Source organism: Hibiscus syriacus, unplaced genomic scaffold (assembly GCF_006381635.1).
Source record: "Hibiscus syriacus cultivar Baekdansim isolate YM2019G1 unplaced genomic scaffold, ASM638163v2 tig00110560_pilon, whole genome shotgun sequence".
NCBI classification, from domain to species: domain Eukaryota; kingdom Viridiplantae; phylum Streptophyta; class Magnoliopsida; order Malvales; family Malvaceae; genus Hibiscus; species Hibiscus syriacus.
In genome coordinates, this window is record NW_024062781.1 from 463,655 (window position 1) to 485,603 (window position 21,949).

The following is a 21,949-nucleotide window of genomic DNA, read 5'->3' on the forward strand; positions in this document are numbered from 1 at the left end:
CGACACGCCGATTGCTTTGACCATGGCCTTTGTTGGAAACACAAAATTTAAGTCCCCCATTTAGGTCCCTTCTTAAACGAGGTTAATGAATATTTGATGGCGGTCATTTAGCACCTCCTATAACTAAAATGTACTGAACAGGTCTTGAATCCGCCACCTGGTACGGTTCATGTCCTTGGGCGGTAATAGAAATTGTGTTGGGTGGCAGAAGCTATGTGCTTGTCTCGGTCAATTGTTCTATATATATAAGCGGCAACGTTTATTCGAATGATTATTTTAATTTTTTTATTTTCTTAAGTTTTTAAGTTTAGATATTTTAATGTTTAATCAAAATAATTTTTATTAAGTAAAAATCGTTAATAAACTAACGATTAATGTATGTTATTAATGTATGTTATTAATGTGACGTATATATATATATATATGACGTGTTATATGACACACCTTAAATGATGTGACATATATTATAACATTATCTTAGATAACACGACACATATCATATCATTGTATTGAATAATGTTGCAAGTGCCACAACTTCATATTAAATGATATGATATGTGATATGTCAACAATTTAATATATCTACTATGTTAATAGTATGCGTTGATCGTTAGTCAACTTACGATTTCACTTCATACCAAATATTAAAAGGCTGAGATTTCAAGAGATCCGAAAAAAAAACGATCGAAATGACCATTCAAACAAATTTTGAGGGTTAATTTTACTACTATGCTTAAAACCACGCGCTTCAACTTATAAAAAATTGCAGGTGGATTCAGGCCTGATCCAATACTATTTAAGTAGGCCTTTATGCTTAGATGAGTGGCATGCAGTTTATGCCCATTAGAACCATTGTCAAAGCACAGAATGGGGACAAATCAAGCCGGCTAATAGCGTCATTATCAATAATTACTTCAAATCGGCCTTCACCAGGAGGCATTGGAGGCTCCACTTGAGAGGAATATACGAAGAAACAGTTTCAGATGCACTGAGTTTCCAGTTCTATTCATGAACAACTAGACCCTTACCTATTTTCATATTCCTAACCCCAATCTCTGTTTTTCCAAATTCCAGAAACCTGGGTAAGTTTTTAACTTTTACAGCTATGAAATTCTTGTTCGTTTGTTTTACTCAGGACTAAGCTAAAAGTGTGTGGGGGGGGGGAATGAAAGCAACTCTGAAATTACAGAATCTTATCATGGAACAAAGTTAACTGATGGAATTCAGTTTCTTACCATCCTGTTCGTCATACATGGAGAGGTCGAAATTTCCTTAAGGATTGAAAGAAACAGGGGGTGCAAACTGTCCATTAAATCCATGGGGTTGAAGAGAGAATCTTATGTCCAAGTGAAGGAGAGAGGGGAAGCAATGGATTAATGAGAGTAGCCATGGACTGTTATGGTCCGAATACAATTTTTACAGTTTGATTCTGTTATTTTGGTTTCAGTTCTTTTATCAAAGTTTCTTATAGTAGCGGCCATATGTTTTTGAAGCTCATATCATATCCATTGTGTGAGGTTTCTGTAAGATGCAGCTCAGCCCTACTGTGTTGGTGGTGTAAGAAAATAGTCCTCCCATTCCACAGTTGGTGGTTTAAGAAAATAGTCCTCCCATTCCACAGTTGGTGGTTTAAGAAAATACTCCTTCCATTCCATTTTTTTTTGTGTTATCTCCGAAGATATTACTTCATTATTGACTATTAAAAGTTATAAATTAATTATTTGACAATAGAATGATATTTTTTTGAGTCATTCAACTATTAAAAGTTATAAAATGATTATCCAACTATTCATTATATTCTAAACTCATTCTTTTTCGTTAAAAATTTACGGTATTGTGAGTTTAATGTTAATCTACTAATTATGAATAGGGATGGGCATGGGTTGGGTCAAATTTTCAGTCCACCCGACCCGACCCAAAAATTATAAATCATCCACTCGACCCGAAAAATATACACCTTCCACCCGACCCGATTTTGGAGATAAAATTCGAACCCGACAGTCAACCCGAAATAATATATTTATTAAAAAATATTATTTTTATTCAATAAAAATAGGGATTTAATTGAAAGAAAATAATATATAGAGGGGTTTTTATTTTGGGTCGGTGTTTTTCACTCTAAATCCAAACTCGAACTGACCTGAACATAACCATAAAAAAATTCGACCTAACCCGAACTTTTTTTTTATTCTGACCTATTCGGGTCAGAACTCATTGTGTTCAGGTTTCATGCCCATCCCTAATTGTGATATAATAAAATTCAACCATAAAATCTCAAACGACTATCATATTTTAGTCATCATGTTAACGTGTAGCTTAGACAATAATCAATATCTTAACGGAAAAAATGATGAATTTGGAATATAACGAATAGTTGAGTGACTAATTTATAACTTCGAATAGTCGAAGGACTTAACAAAGTGAAATTTTATAGTCGAATCATGATTTTGTAACTTTTAATAGTCAATAGACTTAATAAACCAATAGCCTATAGTCAAAGGATCATTTGTGTACTTTACCCCTTTTTAGTGACTTTTTAATATTCTATTTTTTATTTTATTTTTTAAAAGTTAAATCACATATCGAAATATATATAGTTACCCATCTTTTAAAATCACAAACTCAGTTATTTTGTGAAAATTAAGAAGGTTGATGTGGGCTATTATTAGTCATAAATTAGTTTGTATATCTCCCATGGAGATTTTCCACTTATATTTTACTAAGGGAGGGTATCCTCTGCTGACGTTTCTTCTGCTAATTCCACACAAGAAAGTTAAACCGACGAACATATCTGCATATTAAAATATCCAAAGCGCCAAACTTTGCATAAACCGCATTTCCAGCGAATCGGTGAGTCAACCTCTCCATTTGCCGCTCCATTAATGGCGATTGCTCCACCCTCTCTTTGCCCTCTTCCCAAATCTCTGTTCCCGAAATACCCTTCATTTTCTCATCAGTTGCCGTTACGTCCTTCCCTCCCTTTCTCTTCTCAACCCTTCCGCTTCACTGTTCGGGCGAGCTCCGCTGTCGCTGTGGAGTCGGTAAATTCTTTTATTGTTTTTATTTCTTAGAATATCTATTTCTTTGGGTTGAATTCCTACTAGTTTCCAGCAACTTGAATCATTGTGACAGATAAAAAGCCAAAATTTTGTAGTAATTGAAAAGCTTGGATTGCTTAATGAAAGTTAAAGTTGTTAATTACTTTTTTTATGTGCTGGAAAAAAAACCATTCTACTGTTGTTAATTACTGAATTCAACAGTTTGTGGTTGCCCTGTACTCTGCTCGGGTTGGATTATCTTTTTGTTCTTCACCCATCTGCAAAAGTGTCCAAGCTGAAGTTTACATCAACTATATACTGCATAAATTAAAATGTATAAGTGTCCAATGGAAAAGTCAGATGCCTTGTTTTGGTTCTACGTTAGGATTAGTAAAGATTATATTTTCTTTTTCAGGATTTAAGAAATCAGCAAAATCGAACAGTGGAAACTGAGTTGTTTTCTTGCCCTGTGTGCTATGAACCACTGATAAGAAAAGGCCCTCCAGGTTTAAACTTGTAAGTTGAAATATTTGTTCTTTTGATCATGTTATTGTATGATAATCTAATGGATTTGCAAAACTTGCAGGGATGCTATCTACCGATCCGGATTCAAGTGTAAGAAATGCAACAAGTCATACTCAAGCAAAGATGTATATCTGGACCTGACCGTCACCGCTGGACTTAGAAGCTACACTGAAGTCAAACCAGTTCGGACAGAGCTATTCCGGTATGCCTAGTTAATATACATACATGGATTTACACTTGATACCTTGACACAGATCTATTTGAGTGTTCTGTCTTAGGATTTAGGTTAATGTGCAATTGAAATCCCGGAATTACTATAACTTTTGGAATCTGATTAAGCTAGAAAGATGAACAACAGTGAAACGATGAACTAGTGTTCAAGTTCTAAATATACTCGAGAAATCTGATCACATTGGAACAAAGATAACTATGTAACAATTCTCAGAACATTCGTATATGTTTGGAGTCTACTTTCAAGTCTTTATTTACTTTATGTACGCATTTGCACATTTTTTACTTTCTGCTTCCGATTAAAAGTAAAAGGCAAGTGATACAAGCAACAACCAATTGAGCCTAAATCTATTATTTGAGTCGCTAACTCACCGTACTTATTATCAGTTATTAATTTCTAGATTGAAATAAGTCACAATTAAGTTAGTAGCTTAATTCTATATATTAAAATAAACTTGTTTGATTCCGATACATGATGCTACTATCATAAATGAGATAACAAGATATTATTAGTCCTGCACAATTCACATGCTGCTGCTACAAGAATGATAACTGCCTCACAATGCACCTCCAACCATGAAATTGTGTGGCATAACAAGTCTTTTTGTGTGTAAAGGTATTGTTTCACTAGATTGGGCTTTTTTATCCTTGCTAGGAGTCCTTTGGTATCGTTTCTCTATGAAAGAGGATGGCGTCAAAATTTTAATCTAAGTGGTTTTCCTGGGGCTGATGAAGAGGTATTTTGTCTGTGGATTATCACCAAAATCCTTATATTGTATGGCTTATTTGCTGAGTTTGTGATGCTTCTGGTTTTGTCTAACTTTATGTTTTCAAAATAATGCAGTTCAGAATGGCTCAGGAGTACTTTAAACCTGCAGAAGGTGGCACTTTAGTGGATGTTAGCTGTGGAAGTGGTTTGTTTTCCCGACAATTTGCCAAATCGGGGACATATTCTGGTGTTATTGCACTTGATTTTTCTGAAAACATGCTCCGGCAATGTAATGATTTCATTAAGCAAGATGCTTCTGTTTCAGCTAGGTAATTGTCTTGGCTGCTTTAATTTTAACATTGAAGCAGTTATTGCAGATACAAGTGAAGGTTAATATTTTGTCTCATACCAAGAACTGATCAAAACTTCACTCGAATTTGCAGCAATATTGCTCTTGTCAGAGCCGATGTTTCCAGGCTTCCGTTCTCATCCGGTTCTATTGATGCTGTACATGCCGGTGCTGCTTTGCATTGCTGGCCATCTCCTTCCAATGCCGTAAGCATTCTTTTCTGTCTTTTATGATGCAGTCTTGCTGAAACATTGCCTTGCAGGTCTTCCATGATGTTCTTGGTTTGAAACCTCCATATACATAAACGGACTTTGTTCTTTTCTTCTCTCAGTCCTAGTTTGTTTGTCCTTAAAACTTGTTTGGTTGGGCAAAGTTTTCCAAGAATTCATTTGCATGTCTAATCTAGAGAAAATAATCATCTCAATAAGAATCTTTGAATTCATTTGTCTCATACACGGAGCTGTGAAAAATCCTCACAACTGTAGCCTAAGATTATTAGATATCTTGATAGTGTGCTTTTGTTTTTCGCATGGCATGCTACTACAGGTCAACTTTACTGCTTTCAGTGTGGCTATAGCCCTCAGGACTTTTCTATGAGCTATAAAGAACTTCTTAGATGGCCACTTTCTTTTATTTATCTTCAGGTTGCTGAAATTAGTCGTATATTGAGAAGTGGCGGAGTCTTTGTTGGAAGCACTTTTCTTCGCTATACTTCTTCTACTCCCTGGATAGTACGACCTTTCAGAGAGGTAAAGTACAGTGTTCAATCATTTCTGAATCATTTTAGCATTGGCTATACTCGGTGTTTAATTATGCTGCATTTTCCAACCCCGTCTCATTCTATTTCTCCGTTCACTTTTGCTGATATATATATATCCTCTGCATATGGGAAAGTAACACCCGAACTGGTATTTTGATGTCTGCCTTCCGTGCATCGTAACGCATAATGATGTTGAAGTACCAGGAGTTCTATCAGACATCGTTCTTTCCTTTCGTATTTGTTGCAGAGGGTTATGCAAAGTTATAACTACCTTACAGAGGAGGAGATAGAGGAATTATGCACAAATTCGGGTCTCACTAACTATTCAAAGAAGGTTCAACGATCTTTCATTATGTTTTCTGCTCAGAAGCCTTGAAGCTGGATTGGATCATTTGAAGGCTCTTTTTTCTTTTGTGCAACATATGGAATATAAATATTCCCTGTTGAACTGATGATTGCGTAAACACTTCATTAGTATACTTGATAATGAAACATATAATGAAATAGATTCTTACATTCACATACACTCACCGGTCACCCCCTTTTGAGTGCTTTTAAAAAATGCAGCAGTTGCAGTAAGAAAAATAATGCAGCATTGCACGTGAGCTAGGCTTTGGGAACAACGCTAGGGTTGCACAAACCATATGAAAACTAGGATTTTTTTCTCCCCATAAAATTAACAAAATTCATAAATAAAACCCATAGTTTTTTTTTCTGACACGGAACAAAGTTGTTGCAAGTGAATAATCCACACGTGTAAGAAACTAAAATGAAAAGGGCAGTTGGGTCAAAGAAACTCCCCTTCCAATGGTTCGCTTGCCGGTACACCTTAGATTATCCCAAACGGGTTAATTTATATTAAAAAATTTTAAGGAATAGGAAGTTATAAAATTTTAAAGGATGTAAAATTATATAATAAATAGAAAATGTAAAGAAAAAAATTTATATTTGAGATTTTGAAAATTCTATTAGGTGCGACCGTATCCTATTATCCTCTCTGTCCATCCCTTGTGATGGTTATATTATATTCATGTGCAGGACCTTTGCCCTTTGACCACCCCGCTTATTCAAGACAAGAGGAACCATTGTGTCAGTTGAAGACACCCTCTGGCTTTCACTTGGATCCCTCTCCACGGTAGCCTGCCTTTCCCTGCACGTGCAGGTGTTCGTTGGGGACTTTCCATTTCCCTTAATTGTGTTCTTTACTTGAATTATCCCCTGCTCCAGTGAATTTGATTTAGATGTAATATATATTTTCTATAACAGGAAATGGAGGATTATTCGGGATTGGATTTAGGAATTAATAAGGATTAAAGTGATACCAATATTTAGACGTACTACTGGGTTGGGAGGGTCGCCCTCGTCTCTGCGGTACCCGATCTGAATTCATCGATCAATAAATCGGATACCAGTGATTAATTCAAAAAATATATTTAGACGTACTATTCTAAGTTCAAATTCAATCAGTATTTAATCTACTGTTAAATGTTCTTAAATAATAGGAGATTTTAATTAAATAAATTAAGTATATATGCATATATATTATTATAAATATATTGAATAATTATCAATATATATTTTTAATTTAATATTGAGCATATGTATACACATACTTATATTGAGTTTAGCAATTTTGTCGGTCAACTGTTTGTTATAAAACCACTTAACGTTAATAATTACATTTAATGCTTTCTATAGTTGTGCAAATGACCATCCAACTCAGTTGGTAGAGCACAAGGTTCTTAATCATGAGATCGTGGGATCGAGTCCCACGAAGGGTATTTCATAATTCGGAGGTCTCTTACGGAAGCTGCTCTCAACCTGATGTTGGGAGTAACCTACTATCTTACCCCCTTTACCCCATACATATGAGAAAAAGGGACAACCAACCATTCATGAATAATTTTGATTGTAACATGAAATCTGTGATTGGTGGAGTAGTTGTGGGGTTGAATCCCCCAAAACCAGGAGATCCTTGTACTTACTTGTCTGTGCTTGTAGCTCTACGTTCGTCGTTTTAGTTGATCAGTGATTGCTGTAATGGAAGGAAATTAATGAAGAGCTAGCGCCGGCCTACTGAACATTACACGGCATGCCACATCAGCAGCAGCATGGAACCTCAAATCACCACGCCATTTTGACCACAATAACCGACACTACAAATTCCCTTCAGACATGATCATAGTATATGTATTGTTTTACTTAACTTTTAAGTCATACAAAGGATTAGAATACAGTTTTGAAAGAACGTGTTATGCAAGAAAATTAACATTTTCAGAGATATACTTAATATTTTCAAAGAATGAATTCGAAGTAAAATCTTAGATATGATAATGTCATGAAATATAATTACAAACTCTAAATATATATAGCGATGACAATCTTATTGGATTTGGTTTTAAAAATAGATTCGACTTAGATTTAAATTTAAGGTGCAAAATCTCTAACTCGATCTAAGATAATAATGCATTTTTCTTCTACATATTTAGGAGTAATTGTTGTAATAATATATATATCAGTGCCGCTTAATTCTTATTCTTTGGTTTTGTTTGCCGGCTATGACACCAACTTTAGTGTTGGTTGTCGACTACCGGTATTCTTTGTTTCTCATGGTACTCGACTCTGATTTACGATTTTCGGTGGTCTTTTAGTTGCTTGATCCCATGTTATGGTTTGTTTGTCGATGCAATTAGATCTATTAGTATCTTTATTTTTTCAAGTTTTTTGGACGAGTTTTTTTACTTTTCCTTGTATAGTCCATATATGATCTCAAGTGATTAATTTCATGTTAATGTTTATAGGAAATATCGTAATTATTTGTTTAGTTTATACTCATAGTTCTAAATTATCATTGTAATATGTATTTTTCTTTTTAATAAAACTAGCTGGTTTCTTGCGTCAATATATATATATTCAATTAGATTTCTATTTTATCGAATAAAAATAATTTTAAATATTTATATAATGGTGAGTCGAGTAGGATGTATATTTTTATATATAACGGTGATTACTTTTGACATCAGCAAGAATGCATTGCACTATTGCTTGTTGGTATGGAGGCCAGAAGATGTGCTAGCCATTATCGTTGGATAGTTTGTTTGTGTTTGGTTAAGAAATATTTTTCAGGATGATCACGTATCTATTAATAACACAAAAAAATCGTATGGATTGGATACAAATAAAATTGCAGGGTGGACACCTTCAGTAAAATGAACACCTAACATAAAAAAAATCTGAATTCTAGAGTAAACAAGCACCCAACCTAAGTTGTACATACATGCACCACTGGCCAGGAGAACAACTACAGATAGTAGATTTCTGAAGCAATACAAGGAAAGTCATTCTACATAGCTCTCCTCCATGTTATCAAAGAACAACAAAGATTAATACTGATATTTTTAACTCAACCATTAATTTCAAAATGCTTTTTGCACTGCCTCTGTTTCCTCTTTTTATCTTCTATATATTAGTCTTAATGGCATCATGTGGTTTCAATTTCCAAGAGTAGTGTTTGCACATACACATTTATTTATTCAATGTATGGATTGAAGAATGGGGTTATTATATAAAATACCAACATAATTATTAGATCAATAATTCCCATACAAGTTATTTTAGAAAAATATTCCTCAAATTGCTCATGTAAGATGATCTTACGTTCTGTAAAATTTAAGTTCATATCTCGCGTTTTACAAAAAAAAAGTTTCATGCATTTATTGGTTGTCTTATCCAAAAAAGTTATTTTATCAAAAAAGTTGATGTGTCTTGCATACGATAGAACACTAGATTTATTAAACGTATTTTATAATACGCGAGGTTGTCCTACAGTACAATTTGAGATGCATTTAAAAAAATCCTATTTGGTAGGTATTGGTTTAATAAATGAATTTATGGTTTTTTAATATATAAAAACACCTCGAAGAATATGGATTTTTCAAATGAAACACTTGTACGAGTATTGCTTGCATATGCTATAATGTACATAGAGGTGCAATAAAAATTCGTTTTTCAAGGCCTCAAAGGAAAAGAATCCAAGGCACAAAGGGACTCGGAATTAAGTAGACCAAACTCATCTTACAAGGTCATCATCTTTAGGCTTTAAAGAATTCGACCCAATAATAAAATCTGCCATTGTTTGATCTGGCCTGGAATTTCAAGATGTCACGCACACATAGACTCCAACTCGAAAACGTGTGATTGTCACGCCCTTGGACCTCCAAAATGTGCGGTCTTAGACGCTCAATGACGGTACTTGGTCGGTTTTGCGCCTAAGTAAGCCTTACACCATGCCTTAAAAGATTACCATCTCTTGACAAAGGCTGGCACGAAGTCCTTAAGACTTCAAAAGGATGCTGAAGCTTTAACCCAAAGGGGTCGCTAAGGCCACCAAATTAGAACACTCGTACGAAAGCGTAAACACCACGAGGGCTACACTTAGCCACCTAAAGAGGCAACGAACACCAAGAGAATAAAGAACAACTAAAAGGAGACAATAGAACTTAGAGCAAATGCCTCAAAGCTTTTATATACTCTACTCTCAAAATGAGAGTGGAAGAATGATTCTGAATTATACAAATAAAGAGGAGAGACTCTCTATTTATAGTTGAACTCCCTCACAATCAATGGCTATGATCAATTTACATCAACAAACCATATCGAATACAATATCCTAAATCCCCCAAATCAAGGAATTGTATCTACAAGATCTTCTCTTAACTAATGAAATTCAATCTCATCTTACCTAGTTACATCAATTAGTAGGATTCTTTCATTCGATAAGCGTTCACACTGGATATGGTAAGAATCCTCTACAATCTCTATGTATTTGTTATCTCTTGCCACAATTACCGAGCTCCCATGATCATATTCACTTTCCATGTTTGCACGGATAATGTGAGCATGTTCTCTAGCATTCTCCAAGTGATGAGCCAACTCTGGTGGCCTTAGCAAGCCTGATTCCCCAAATCCAACCTCTTTTTCATACTCAAGTGTCAAATGTCTTTAACCTTATTGCACGGCGCGTGACAAGATTATAAGTATTCAAGTGTGATTCTTTAAAGCGGTAAACCAAGCAAGTTAAATTTACTTACTGTTTAACCAAGCTTATTGTTTTGTTAAATGTGGCAAGGATTTTCGTTTGAGCTAGTTGAGAGAGATTGAACTAGTTCGTGAAAAAGAGTGAGAGATAGAGCACAAGAGAAAATGAATTTTCGCACGCAAAGGCAAAGAGAGCCATGGCAGGAAACGAGGGGAGAGTCTGATGGGCTCGAGATTCACTCATGAAGACGATGAGAGTCTTGATGGGGAATAAGAATAGGGACTGACAATAGAAGAGATGTGCGCTTATTTGATGGAAGGTTTAACTTTCCACACGGAGAGGCTCATCAAGTTGGAGGAGTCTAATAACTCTATCAAGAAGAGCATTCAAAATTTCCTTGATGAGTTGGGTTAAAAGACTATCCAAGTGGGTGATTCTGTTAGGGTCGAAATATTGGTCCTATGAAGAGTCTCAACATCGTTGGAGAAGAGGGTCGATAAACTTGAGGAATCCATAGAGAGGCCCAAGGTCTTGGAGAGTCCCGACTTGATAAGGTATAGTCCATGGAGGATAAGTTCAATGACAAGATGCAACGCGTTCTCAATGAGTTGGAGACATTGAGGAAGATGTCAACAACATTGGGAATAAGGGTCAATAGCCTTGAAGATTAAGTGTGAGAAGCCAAGGAGACCCAAGGTGTTGTGGAATCCCGTCTTGGCAAGTTAGAGTCCATGGAAGATTGGATCAAGTACGAGGCACAATGTGTTCTCAAAGAGATGGAGATGATTTAAGGGAGTAATGCCAGTGAAGTTGAGGTAAATGCTTTGAGAGTCAAAATGGAAGAGCTCAAAAAGGAGCTGCTCACATATAAAGGAGCAATGAGTGAATGTGGAATGCTCAAGGTCTTCTTGGAAGGACTTAGACCAGGGGTGATGCTTGGGGTAGAGCACAGAGATACCCATAAACTTTCAGAAGCCATAGTTGTAGCCGAGAAGCTAACTGAGCTTGTGGGAGTCAAGTCAACTAACATTGGGTCATCCATGCCTATGCCTAGGGATTGTGGCAATAGTGGGGAAGATTAGAAAATGGTGTAGTATATAAATGCCAGGGAAAATCTTCAGGTGGATAAGAAGTGTCACCGACTGATCGTGGCCATGGGAAGTCATCGGGAAAGTATGGTATGGCCGATTCCATTGTGGAGAAGTAGACGAGCAAAAAAGGAAATCAAATGTTACTCATGTGATGGTCCCCATGTGATAAGGGGACGTCCCGAGAAGAATTACCTTGTAACCATCATGAAAAGGATGAGAAAATGGGAAGTATCGAGAATTGGCGTGGTTGCAAGTGTTAAAGTTGCCAACCCAGGGAAAAGACTTGGTCTGATTGAAGGGTTCAATGTGGCCAAGCAAGGAACAAGATGAGGTGCGACTGCGGATGTTGAGGCAGCCAAACCTAGAGAGAAATCTGATGTGATTACGAGTATCTAAGCAATCAAGTCAAGAAAATGACTTTGTGAGGCTACATGTTCCAAAGTAGCTGAATAAAGGAGGAAATATGGTACGACTACAAGTTCTCAAGTAGTCAACCTAGGATCGAGACATGGTAAGACTGTGGGTGTCAAAGTAGTCGAGCACGGAGGAAAACCCGGTGCGATAGCAAAGGATAAAGCCATGGGTAAGGAAGGAGCAACTGAAATGGTACCGATGTAAATGTCCACATAAGTTGCAGAGGTGCCCAGATCGAGCCAAGCCATCCAAGGAGAATGATGAGGTCGAGAGTTACGAGCCTATCAGACTTGAAACGATGGTGTTTGCCGAGGTGAATGGGAGTCAAGTGCAAAGAAGGTTGACGGTGTCTGAGAATGCTACTAAAGATCTTGCCGAGCATGTTCATGGGTGAACATGGCTTTAGAGACTGTTATTGGAGAAGAGTAAAAAGAAAAGCTTCCCGTGGGTGTTCAATCGGAGAAGAACATCCCTTCAAAGGCCATGACTAAGGGAGGGTCGAAGGAGAAACTTATTGATGATGTTCGTGGGAAGAACATTCCTTCCGAGATGATAAGCCAAGTGTCGAAAGGGGTAAAGTTTTCAAGGGACAAAACAACCGTGAAGAGACCACCCATGGGCAAGGTGGGAGTTAAGAGAAAGACTTCAAGTAGGAAGTAGCAACGTAAGGATAGGCGACAAACTTGGACTGAGAAGGGTTGAAGCACGAAGGGGTATGAAACTTCGTAAAAGGAGAACTAATACCAAAAGAGAGCATCGAACTTCGAGTTAGAGAGACAGATACATTGAGTGCCATCGAACTTCAAGGGAGAAGGGTCGAGGCACAATGGAGCAAATAACTTCAATGAAGGGAGTTTGATGCATAGGGTGAAAGACTTCATGGAGGAAGAAGTGTTGCCACATTTTATAGTAAATGCCAACATAGAGGGGAAAGAACATATTGAACACAATCCTTGTGTTTTTGAAACTGATTTGCCATGTTCAGTGGGTGTAGCTCGGGTAAGACCTAACCTTTTTTGTAGAGGAAACAAAAATTGGGAGGGTTATTTCAAAGTTCTAAAATCGAAGTTGTTGATGAGTTTGAGAGTTTACCCGGTTATCAATGTTGTGAGAATGTCCAAGACTTTTCCGTGAGGACGAGGGAATCCAAGGCGAGGCAAATTGAGTTTTGTAGGAGTATGCTTCTACAGTGAAGATGTACTTGAGGGCATTTTAGCCCACAACATCAAGTGGAGGCAATAATCGAAGCTAGCAGTCAATATGGTAGGCCAAGACCTTATGGGGGACATGAGTGAGTTAAGGTGTCAAGCAAACAAGTTGATGCGAGAAACGGCGTAAATGTCATGGAGTTACATGGCCACAAGGAGCAAAAGCGTTAGGAAGTACCGAAGGTGAAGGAGCCCAAAATGAATTGAGTGCAGCGACAAAGGCGTCGCCAAGTTCAGTAGGGGAGAATATCACGGGCCGCGTAATAAGGTCCAAGACATTGGCGCATTAGTCTGACAAAAAAGGTTGGAATTAGGGAATCGGGCTTGCCAAGACCACCAGACTTGGCCCATCACTTGGATAATACTATAAAGTCTATTCACATTGGCCGTGCAAACATGGAAAGTGAAGATGATCGTGGAAGGTTGGTAATTATGTCAAGAGACAACAAATTAATAGAGATTGTGGAGGATTCTTACCATATCCAACGTGAACACTTATCGAAGGAAAGAATCCTACTAATTGATGTAACTAGGTAAAATGAGATTGAATTTCCTTAGTTAAGAGAATATCTTGTAGATACAATTCCTTGATTTGGGGGATTTAGGAGATTGTATTCGATCTGGGCCATTGGTGTAAATCGATCATAGCCATTGATTATGAGGGAACTCAACTATAAATAGAGTCTCTCATCCTCATTTGTATAATTCAGAATCATTATTTTACTCTCACTTTGAAAAAAATTATATAAAAACTCTGAAGCATTTGCTCTAAGTTCTAGTGTCTCCTTTTAGTTGTTCTGAGTTGTTCTTTATTCTTTTGGTGTTTGTTGCCTCTTTAGGTGACTAAGTGTAGCCCCCATGGTGTTTATGCTTCCGCACGAGTGTTCTACTTTGGTGGCCTTAGCGGCCCCATTGGGTTAAAGCTTCCACGTCCTTTTGAAGTCTTGAGGACTTCGTGCCAGCCGTTGTCGAGATAGTGTGCTCTTAAGGCGTGGCGTAAGGCTTACTTAAGCGCAAAACAGACCATGTATCGTCATTGAGTATCTAAGGCCGCACGTTTCGGAGGTCTAAGGGCGTGACAACCGCACGTTTTCGAGTTGGAGTCTCTGTGAGCGTGACAAACAACAAAATGCACCAATTATTTGAATAGACCTTTTAGTTTTTAATATTAAAAATTCAAAGCACACGACAGGTGGTCGAATGTCAATATGGCAAAAGAAGAGAGGCATAATCAAATTTCGATGATTTAGTGATGCCCCGGGCTGTGCCAACCGGGTAAGAAACCTTGTGCCTAAAGAGGTCAAAAGTCAAAAGTCAAAAGTCAAAACTCGAAGCTCAAAAATTCAAAAAGCAAAAGGTTGAGATTTGACCCCAAGAAAATATAAAAGAAGAAACCGTTGTTCTCCTAATGCTTCCAAACTTGTGGGCTTCCACACCACGTGGAGAAGGAATCAATCACACCCCTCCATTTGTTTCGTTTAATGTGTTCTTTTGAATATGGAATTTTCAAACCCCGAATTTCGCCTGGTTGGCTGATATGTCTGTGTTGCAAGTTGAGGTCATCAAGGCTTTTGCCTCGAACCACAACTCTCTTATTTACCCATACTACACGATACGATACGATACGATACGAAATTTATTCGGAAAAATTATGAATGCTTAATATAAGAAGCGAGTATTTGTACTGAAAGCAGGGATGCATTAAGTTCTGGTAAGGGCCAAGTGTATCCCATTATTTTTAAAAAAATGATTAAATTTTACTTAATGTGTTAAGAAAAAAAAAGGAAAAAAATAAAATTTTGCATATTCATTGTTTTTAAGAAATTAAAATTAAAATTTTAGAATACATTTTTAAATTTCTAGATCTGTCACAACTGAAAATCAAATCAGTCTAATATAAAAGCATTATGTAATAGGTAAAGGGCATCTCTGTTGAACACCACACTATTCTTTCATTTTCGTTTTATGGAATAGTGAACAATCGATTAAGTTATCTCCAAAGTCCAAAGCTGTCCAATTCATTTTGTATGTATAATTTAATTTTATAGATGAATATGAATAAAAAAGTATTTTAAAAATGGTTGACCCAAGATTTTGTTGGCCTGTGGCGGGCTACTACTGTGGAAAATGGTTACTTTGTTTAATTGATAACATTAATTGTTTAATTTGGAGGGAAAATTTTGAGTCCATCGTGGGTAGGGATGGCAATGGGTCGGGTCAGGGACCCGACTCGAGAAGAAAGGGTTCTCCACCCATGACCCGACCCGACCCGACAAAATTAATGTTTTACCCGATCCGACCCGACCCGAAATAATAAAAAAAAATTAATTCAATGAAAATAGTGACTTAATTGAAAAAAATTATATATGGAGGGATATTATTGTAATTATCCCTAAATATATAAGATAAAATTATATATATATTTCGGGTCGGGTCGGGTCGGATTTTTTATCCTAAACCCGACCCGACCCGAACCCGAATTTTTTTTAAAAAAATCTGACCCGGTCGGGTCGGGTCGAATCGGACCCGTCGGATTCGGGTTGAGTTGCCATCCCTAATCGTGGGTGGCTAGTTGGAAACTGCGGCCTGTTAGTTGCATGGTGTTGGCACTTTCCTTTACAAACATTTCTAATAAAACTCAATATTTACTTCATTAATTTAATTATAATAGGTCAAAAGTCATTTTCTCCATGGACATATATTTATTAAATACCAACAAGTTTGAAATTCAACTCAAATACGAAGGGAGGGAGTAGATTCCATTTACCGATGATTTCGAGAGTATTTTAAGAAAAAAAGGTAAACTACACTAATAGTCCATTTATTTTTAGTTTGATTGACTTTGATCATCAATTTTTTAATTAAATATGTTTAATTCATTATGTTATTGATATGTTTGATTTAAGTCCCTCGATAATTACTAGAATATTGGGTTGGCAATTGAAAAATAAAAATAAATCCAAAAAATCAATGTGTAAAATTCATGTTCTTCTTCTTCTTCTCACTCTTTCTGATGTTCTCTCTCCCCCCCCCCTTCATTTCTCCGGCGGCGACTCTCACTGAAAACCTACCGACAGTAGTTTACTTTGTTTCAAGTTTAACTGCTCAAATACTTAGCAGAAAGTGTACATTCGTTTCACCCCTAACTATTTGACTTGGTCTTCCAAAAAAACCATGCCTTCTTCTCCAGTGTGACTTTGGTTTCAAAAATCATGATTTTCCCAGACCAAAAATCAAACCTGGAAGATCTCAAGCTTTCAGTTTTTGATCTCCCCATGTTGTCTTGTCAATACATACAGAAAAATTGCCTCTTTACTCACCCTTCGATTCCCACCAATTCACTAGTTTCTCTCCTCAAACAATCCCTCTCCAAAACGCCATCGTTCTTCCCTCCCCTCGTCGACCGTCTTTACACTGTCGGAAAAGGTTACATTTACATCACCTGCAATGACGCCGGCATTGAATTCCACCTTGCAACATGTAAAAATTCGTTCATCCGTGACGCCATTGGTCCACTCCACAGTTTGTGAAGGGGTTATTCTGTTTCGACAAGACGGTGAATTACATTGGCCATTTTAAACAAATCATGGTTGTCCAAGTCACGGAGCTCGGTGAAGGTATCTTCATCGGTTGTTCGGCTAACCTCGCGGTGACAGATGGTACGTCGTTCTGGAACTTCTTCAATAGTTTCGCGAAATTTGCAGAAGAATCAGTGATGATAGTGATAAGAGCATAGAAAGAATATGCGGAAATCGGTGTTGATTTAGCCAACGATTTTACAAGTCCCCAACGTTGGGCCCAAAGTTACGTTTAACGAAAACGAGCCGTTATCGGAGAAAATTTTCAGTTTCAGCAGAGAAGCGATTTTGGAACTCAAAGCCAAAGTTAACAACAGCTTCGTTAATGGCGACTTCAACGCCGTCGAAATGATATCGTGTATCGTAACTTAATCGTAATAATATCACCAACTACACCGCTTCTTTCGACATTCACAACCATGACTATGATAATCTTCTCAGCTTGTCGATTCAAAACCTTCGGTTTTTCGATGCGACAATTCCGAAGCCTGCGACTATTATCTTCCCGGAGAGTAGAGAGTAGCTTATCGGTAGCGTGTTGTTTACAAGAGTCGTGGGTGATTAGAGTGTATTTTGGTGGTCATAATTACAAGGGTACCTCGTGGGTGGCTACCGACAGAGCTCCGTTTGTTATTATAGACTTTATGAATTTGAACCGTGTTTCGGTGGATATGGTGACCGAGAACGTGGGTGGAATGGGTGGAAGAAGAAGAAGAAGGGTGTCGATGAGAATGGGTTGTGGGGGAGAGAAGAAGAAGAAGAGTCAACGTTTGAAGACATTATTTTTTTATTTTTTTATTATTATTTTAATTATAACTCATGGGTTAACAGAAGTTAACGGATGAAATACTTAAAACCGAACAGACCGAAACGTTAGGGATTAAACACTTCATTAAAAATTTAGTAATCAAAGTCGATCATACTAAAAATAAAAAATACTATTAACATTGTTTAACCTTAAAAAAAAGGAACACCAATTTGGTTGGGAAACTTGGCTTCTAATTCTTTGTTGAGCATCGGTTTATATTTTTTTAATTAATCTAAGGTGAATAGAATGATGATATATGTTCGAAAACTTTTAATATTTTAATCATTAATATTTTAATACATGAAACATGCCATGTACGAATTTAAAATTTTAAGGGGTAATACTAAGTCCCGTGATGATTGAGATCAATTGATTTGGTTATTATGTTTTTATTAAACCTTAGGGGTATAAGTAAACGTTTTTCAAATTACAGTAGAGTAGATGAAGTCCATCATACCAAGAGGGTTTGTGTACTTTTGTCTTTTATTTATTATTTTTATTTAATATGTGTTTTAATTAAATTTACCAATAATGTATAAACTTTTATTACCTTTTGAATAATGAAAAAGTCCAAATGAAAGAAAAGCTTGTTCCCTTTAAAATAATTTTTTTAATTAATTATTGATATCTGATATATTGATCAATTAATCCAGATTTGGTATTGTAGAGGTGAGGACGATCCTCCTAACCCAATTTAGATCATTTGCAAACGCTATGTTTCGAACCCCTGACATTACTTAAGAGACCTAGTGCCTCATCTCACTGACCAATTTGTTATTGGTTTAAATCTATTTTTTAAGTAAGTTTCAAGTTAAATATTTATGTATAAAAAAATCAATTATTAGATTTAATACCAATCAAAATAAGAATATTTTTCATCAATACAACTAATTCAAGTGGCATGTAATTTGGTATTACTTAAGTAAGTTTCAAGTTAAAGATTTGTGTATGAAAAAAAAAACCGTTGGGTGACTCACCAATAGTAGATCCAGAAATATTTTTTTATAGTAGACACACATTAATTATTGAAAATTTTCATATGAGGTGGATATAAATAAAATTTCAAGATGGACACGGATAGTTAAATCAATAACTAATATAAAGAAATTCAGATTCCAGAGTGGGCACATATGCTTTGCATCTATCACTGAGACTCACCCATTAAAACAATATGTACGGTACAAGTCAATCAAATTAGTCAGGATAAAACCCTATAAATCGAAATAATAATAATAATTTATGTTATCAACATAACACATGTTTAATTAATTTCTCAAACTAATTGTCTATAGAATTTGATTAAGATTTTAATTATTTTTATTTATAAATAGTTATATTGTACAATAAATAAAAATTTCAAATCGAATTAATCAAAAAATAATAATTGAATAACAAGCCACGTTTGACCTAATCCTAAACACAATTGCATGATGGAATATTTTAATTAATTGTTGTGAATGAGGTTAACCTAATTGGAATCTGTTTCCATAATCGTTGATAGTGTCAATTGGCTGGGAACATTTGGCATTGCTTTAGTGCAACCAAGAAAAATAAAGATTCGGAAATCTATTTAGTTAACTTATTTATTTTATTATCTGGAATTGGATTATCTTTTTCGGTCATATATCCCATATTATTCTTAAAATATTAATATCTTTTTATTAAGTTAAAGTAATTATAAAATAATACATGCTTTAAATTTTTTCAATTATTTGATATTAAACGTTCAATTATCTAGTTGCAGTCATTGGTACTTGGATTCATAATTTTTAAGAATAACAATAATTCCTTTAATCATTGAAGTAAGTTGATTCGGGTTACCGATACTTAACCGCGAGAACAACAACATTAAGCATTAAAAACCAAACATTGGCTGTGCTTAAGCTTAACACCTTTATAAGAAAAAAATAAAAAAAAATAGAATTATTATTATATATAAATATTTAATAATTATACATACTCCTAATTTATTTTTAAACGTGGCAAGCGTTAACAAAATATATCATTCAACAGGAGACTACGTGTCTCTCGTAAACAGTTACGGAGACAATACGTGTCTCTCTTTCATAATTATTCAGAATAATTTAGAATCTTCTGAATTGGAAATTAATTCAGTGATTGAAAATCTGAAAATTCCCGAAACATTAATTTTAGGAAGGCGTGACGCAAAATTAAGCAGGATCCCCTGCTTTTGTTGTTCCTACACTCAACATTCATGAACGGAATAGAAAAAAATAGATTTATATTTAATTTTTTGATTAATCATTTATACTTAATATTAAATATACAAATTTATATATTATTAATGCATCGTATATTTTTTGTTAACATTAGTCTTGAATAATGTATAATACTAATAATCCTAAATAATAGCACGCGTGATTGATTTGGTCCCCTTTGATAATCATTTACATGGATTCAAAAATTAAACGAGAGGAGCATGAAGTCCGATGTGGGAGCTACCGGAGTCAAGGATACAAGATGCATGTTGAATGTGGATATGAACTGAGCAAAAAGGAGAGAATAAATTATATTGTACAAAAAAAAAGGAAGGCAGAAGAAAGGACAAGGAAAGGGTAAATTAGTAAATGGGCATTGTAGAGGAGATGGGATCGAGGCTGGATGGAGAGTGGAAAGAGGGTGGGGTGTCAAAGAGCTGGACTCCATACGTGGCAGTGGGCAGTGGCACCGATGCTTTTTTTGTTGTTGTTTCAGTGTTTCTATTGATGGCTATTCTATTGTGATAATGAGATTGGACTAATAAGACACTGTGACTCGAAAGGCAGAGCCCATAGCTTCTACCAAAAACCGTTGGTTGCTTTATCCCTTTCCACTGGAAAACCCCGAAACCAGTTCTCTCATTCTTAACCGATAAACGGCAGTTAACCAAACCTAACCCCATGTGTGGTTAGCACTCCCACACTATCCTTTCACTGTGCTGTTTTCTTATTTTTCACCTCAAACATTAACGTCTCGTTTCCTTTACATTCCTTAATTTATTACCATTTTTATATTAATAATCTAGTACTTTCTTAAATATGATATTCATATGAAAATATATCGAATATCAAATCATCAATTTTTATTTAAATATTGTGCTTTTTGTGGTAAAATTTAGGGCTGAGCAACGAAATCGAGAAAATCGAAAAATCGATACGAATCAAGTAAAAAGGTTCGGTTCGGTTCGGTTTGATTTTAAACGGTTCGGTTTTTGGTTCGGTTTAAAGGCTTTATTTTTTGATTCGGTTCGGTTCGAGTTTTTCATATGGAACCCATTTGTTCCATATTGAACTGAATAGGCATTTTTTGTAAAAAAAAAATTATAGTTTCAAGTGATTTTTTTTATTGAAAAACCGATAAACCGAACCGAACCGAAAAACCCGAACCATTAAAAAAACCGAACCGAACCGAAAAAGTCAGTTTCGGTTTTTTCGGTTTTTTAACTATTCAGTTTCGGTTTCGATTTAAATATTAAAAACCCTTTTATTTCGGTTCGGTTCAATTTTTGATAAAAACCCAAACCGAATCAAACCGAATACACCCCTAGTAAAATTTGTTCGTATTAGTTCAATAAAAAAGTTTGGTCATAATGGTTGACCACTTCAAAACAATTCCACTCGCCTTAAAATTCAACTCAAATTATTTGCCATTGGACATTTTTCCTTAAATTTTTAATAAATTTTTTATTAGAATTGGAAATTCATATAAAAGCAAGAAATTCACATGTGGCGTTTTTTTGTTTGTTTGTTATTTTGCTTATTTCGGCAGCCTATTTACTTATTTTTAGGCGTTTCTAACATACCTTCAAGTTGAAAAACTACAGAAATGAAGTTGAATAGATGATATCAATATTAAGAATTAAGATTTTGAATTTAAAATTTAGAATAAATAAATTAAAAATAAAGTGTTACATTTTAAAATTCAAAAGGGTAGGATATATGATAATATTTATAAACTAAAATATTTCATTAATAATATATTAAATATTAACTTTCAAATGCATTTTAATTAATCTCAAATTGATTAAAATCGCTTCATTCAAACTCAATAAATGATACCAGCTGTAGCATTAACTTTCTTATATAGCAAGGAAGTTTAACTAAGGGCACAAATAAAGAAAAAGGGAAAAAAGAAGAAACTCGTATAAATGCTAATTCAAAAATGTCATAATTGTGTTATGAAAATTTCATTTCCGGCCTA

At 35.5% G+C, this 21,949-nt stretch overlaps 1 protein-coding gene and 1 pseudogene across 1 annotated transcript; both read left to right on the forward strand.

Moving 5' to 3' along the window:
• Positions 1-2,771: 2,771 nt before the first annotated feature.
• On the forward strand, positions 2,772-6,134 carry LOC120132250 (uncharacterized methyltransferase At2g41040, chloroplastic-like). Its single transcript, XM_039149055.1, has 8 exons — positions 2,772-3,041; positions 3,454-3,554; positions 3,625-3,765; positions 4,450-4,531; positions 4,639-4,832; positions 4,947-5,058; positions 5,497-5,601; positions 5,860-6,134. The coding sequence occupies exons 1-8, from the start codon at positions 2,883-2,885 to the stop codon at positions 5,986-5,988; spliced, it is 1,023 nt and encodes a 340-aa protein (XP_039004986.1). The 5' UTR covers positions 2,772-2,882; the 3' UTR covers positions 5,989-6,134.
• A 10,403-nt stretch (positions 6,135-16,537) lies between these two features.
• Positions 16,538-17,313, forward strand: LOC120132278 (annotated as a pseudogene).
• The last annotated feature ends 4,636 nt before the right edge of the window (positions 17,314-21,949 follow it).

What these genes read in the sequence shown, in the direction of transcription:
- LOC120132250 (XM_039149055.1), top strand. Translation starts at nt 2,883, where the DNA reads ATGGCGATTGCTCCACCCTCTCTTTGCCCTCTTCCCAAATCTCTGTTC. An exon ending in TTCCTGGGGCTGATGAAGAG is followed by an intron (nt 4,532 to 4,638) that starts GTATTTTGTCTG and finishes AAAATAATGCAG; the next exon opens with TTCAGAATGGCTCAGGAGTA. An exon ending in TAGTACGACCTTTCAGAGAG is followed by an intron (nt 5,602 to 5,859) that starts GTAAAGTACAGT and finishes TATTTGTTGCAG; the next exon opens with AGGGTTATGCAAAGTTATAA.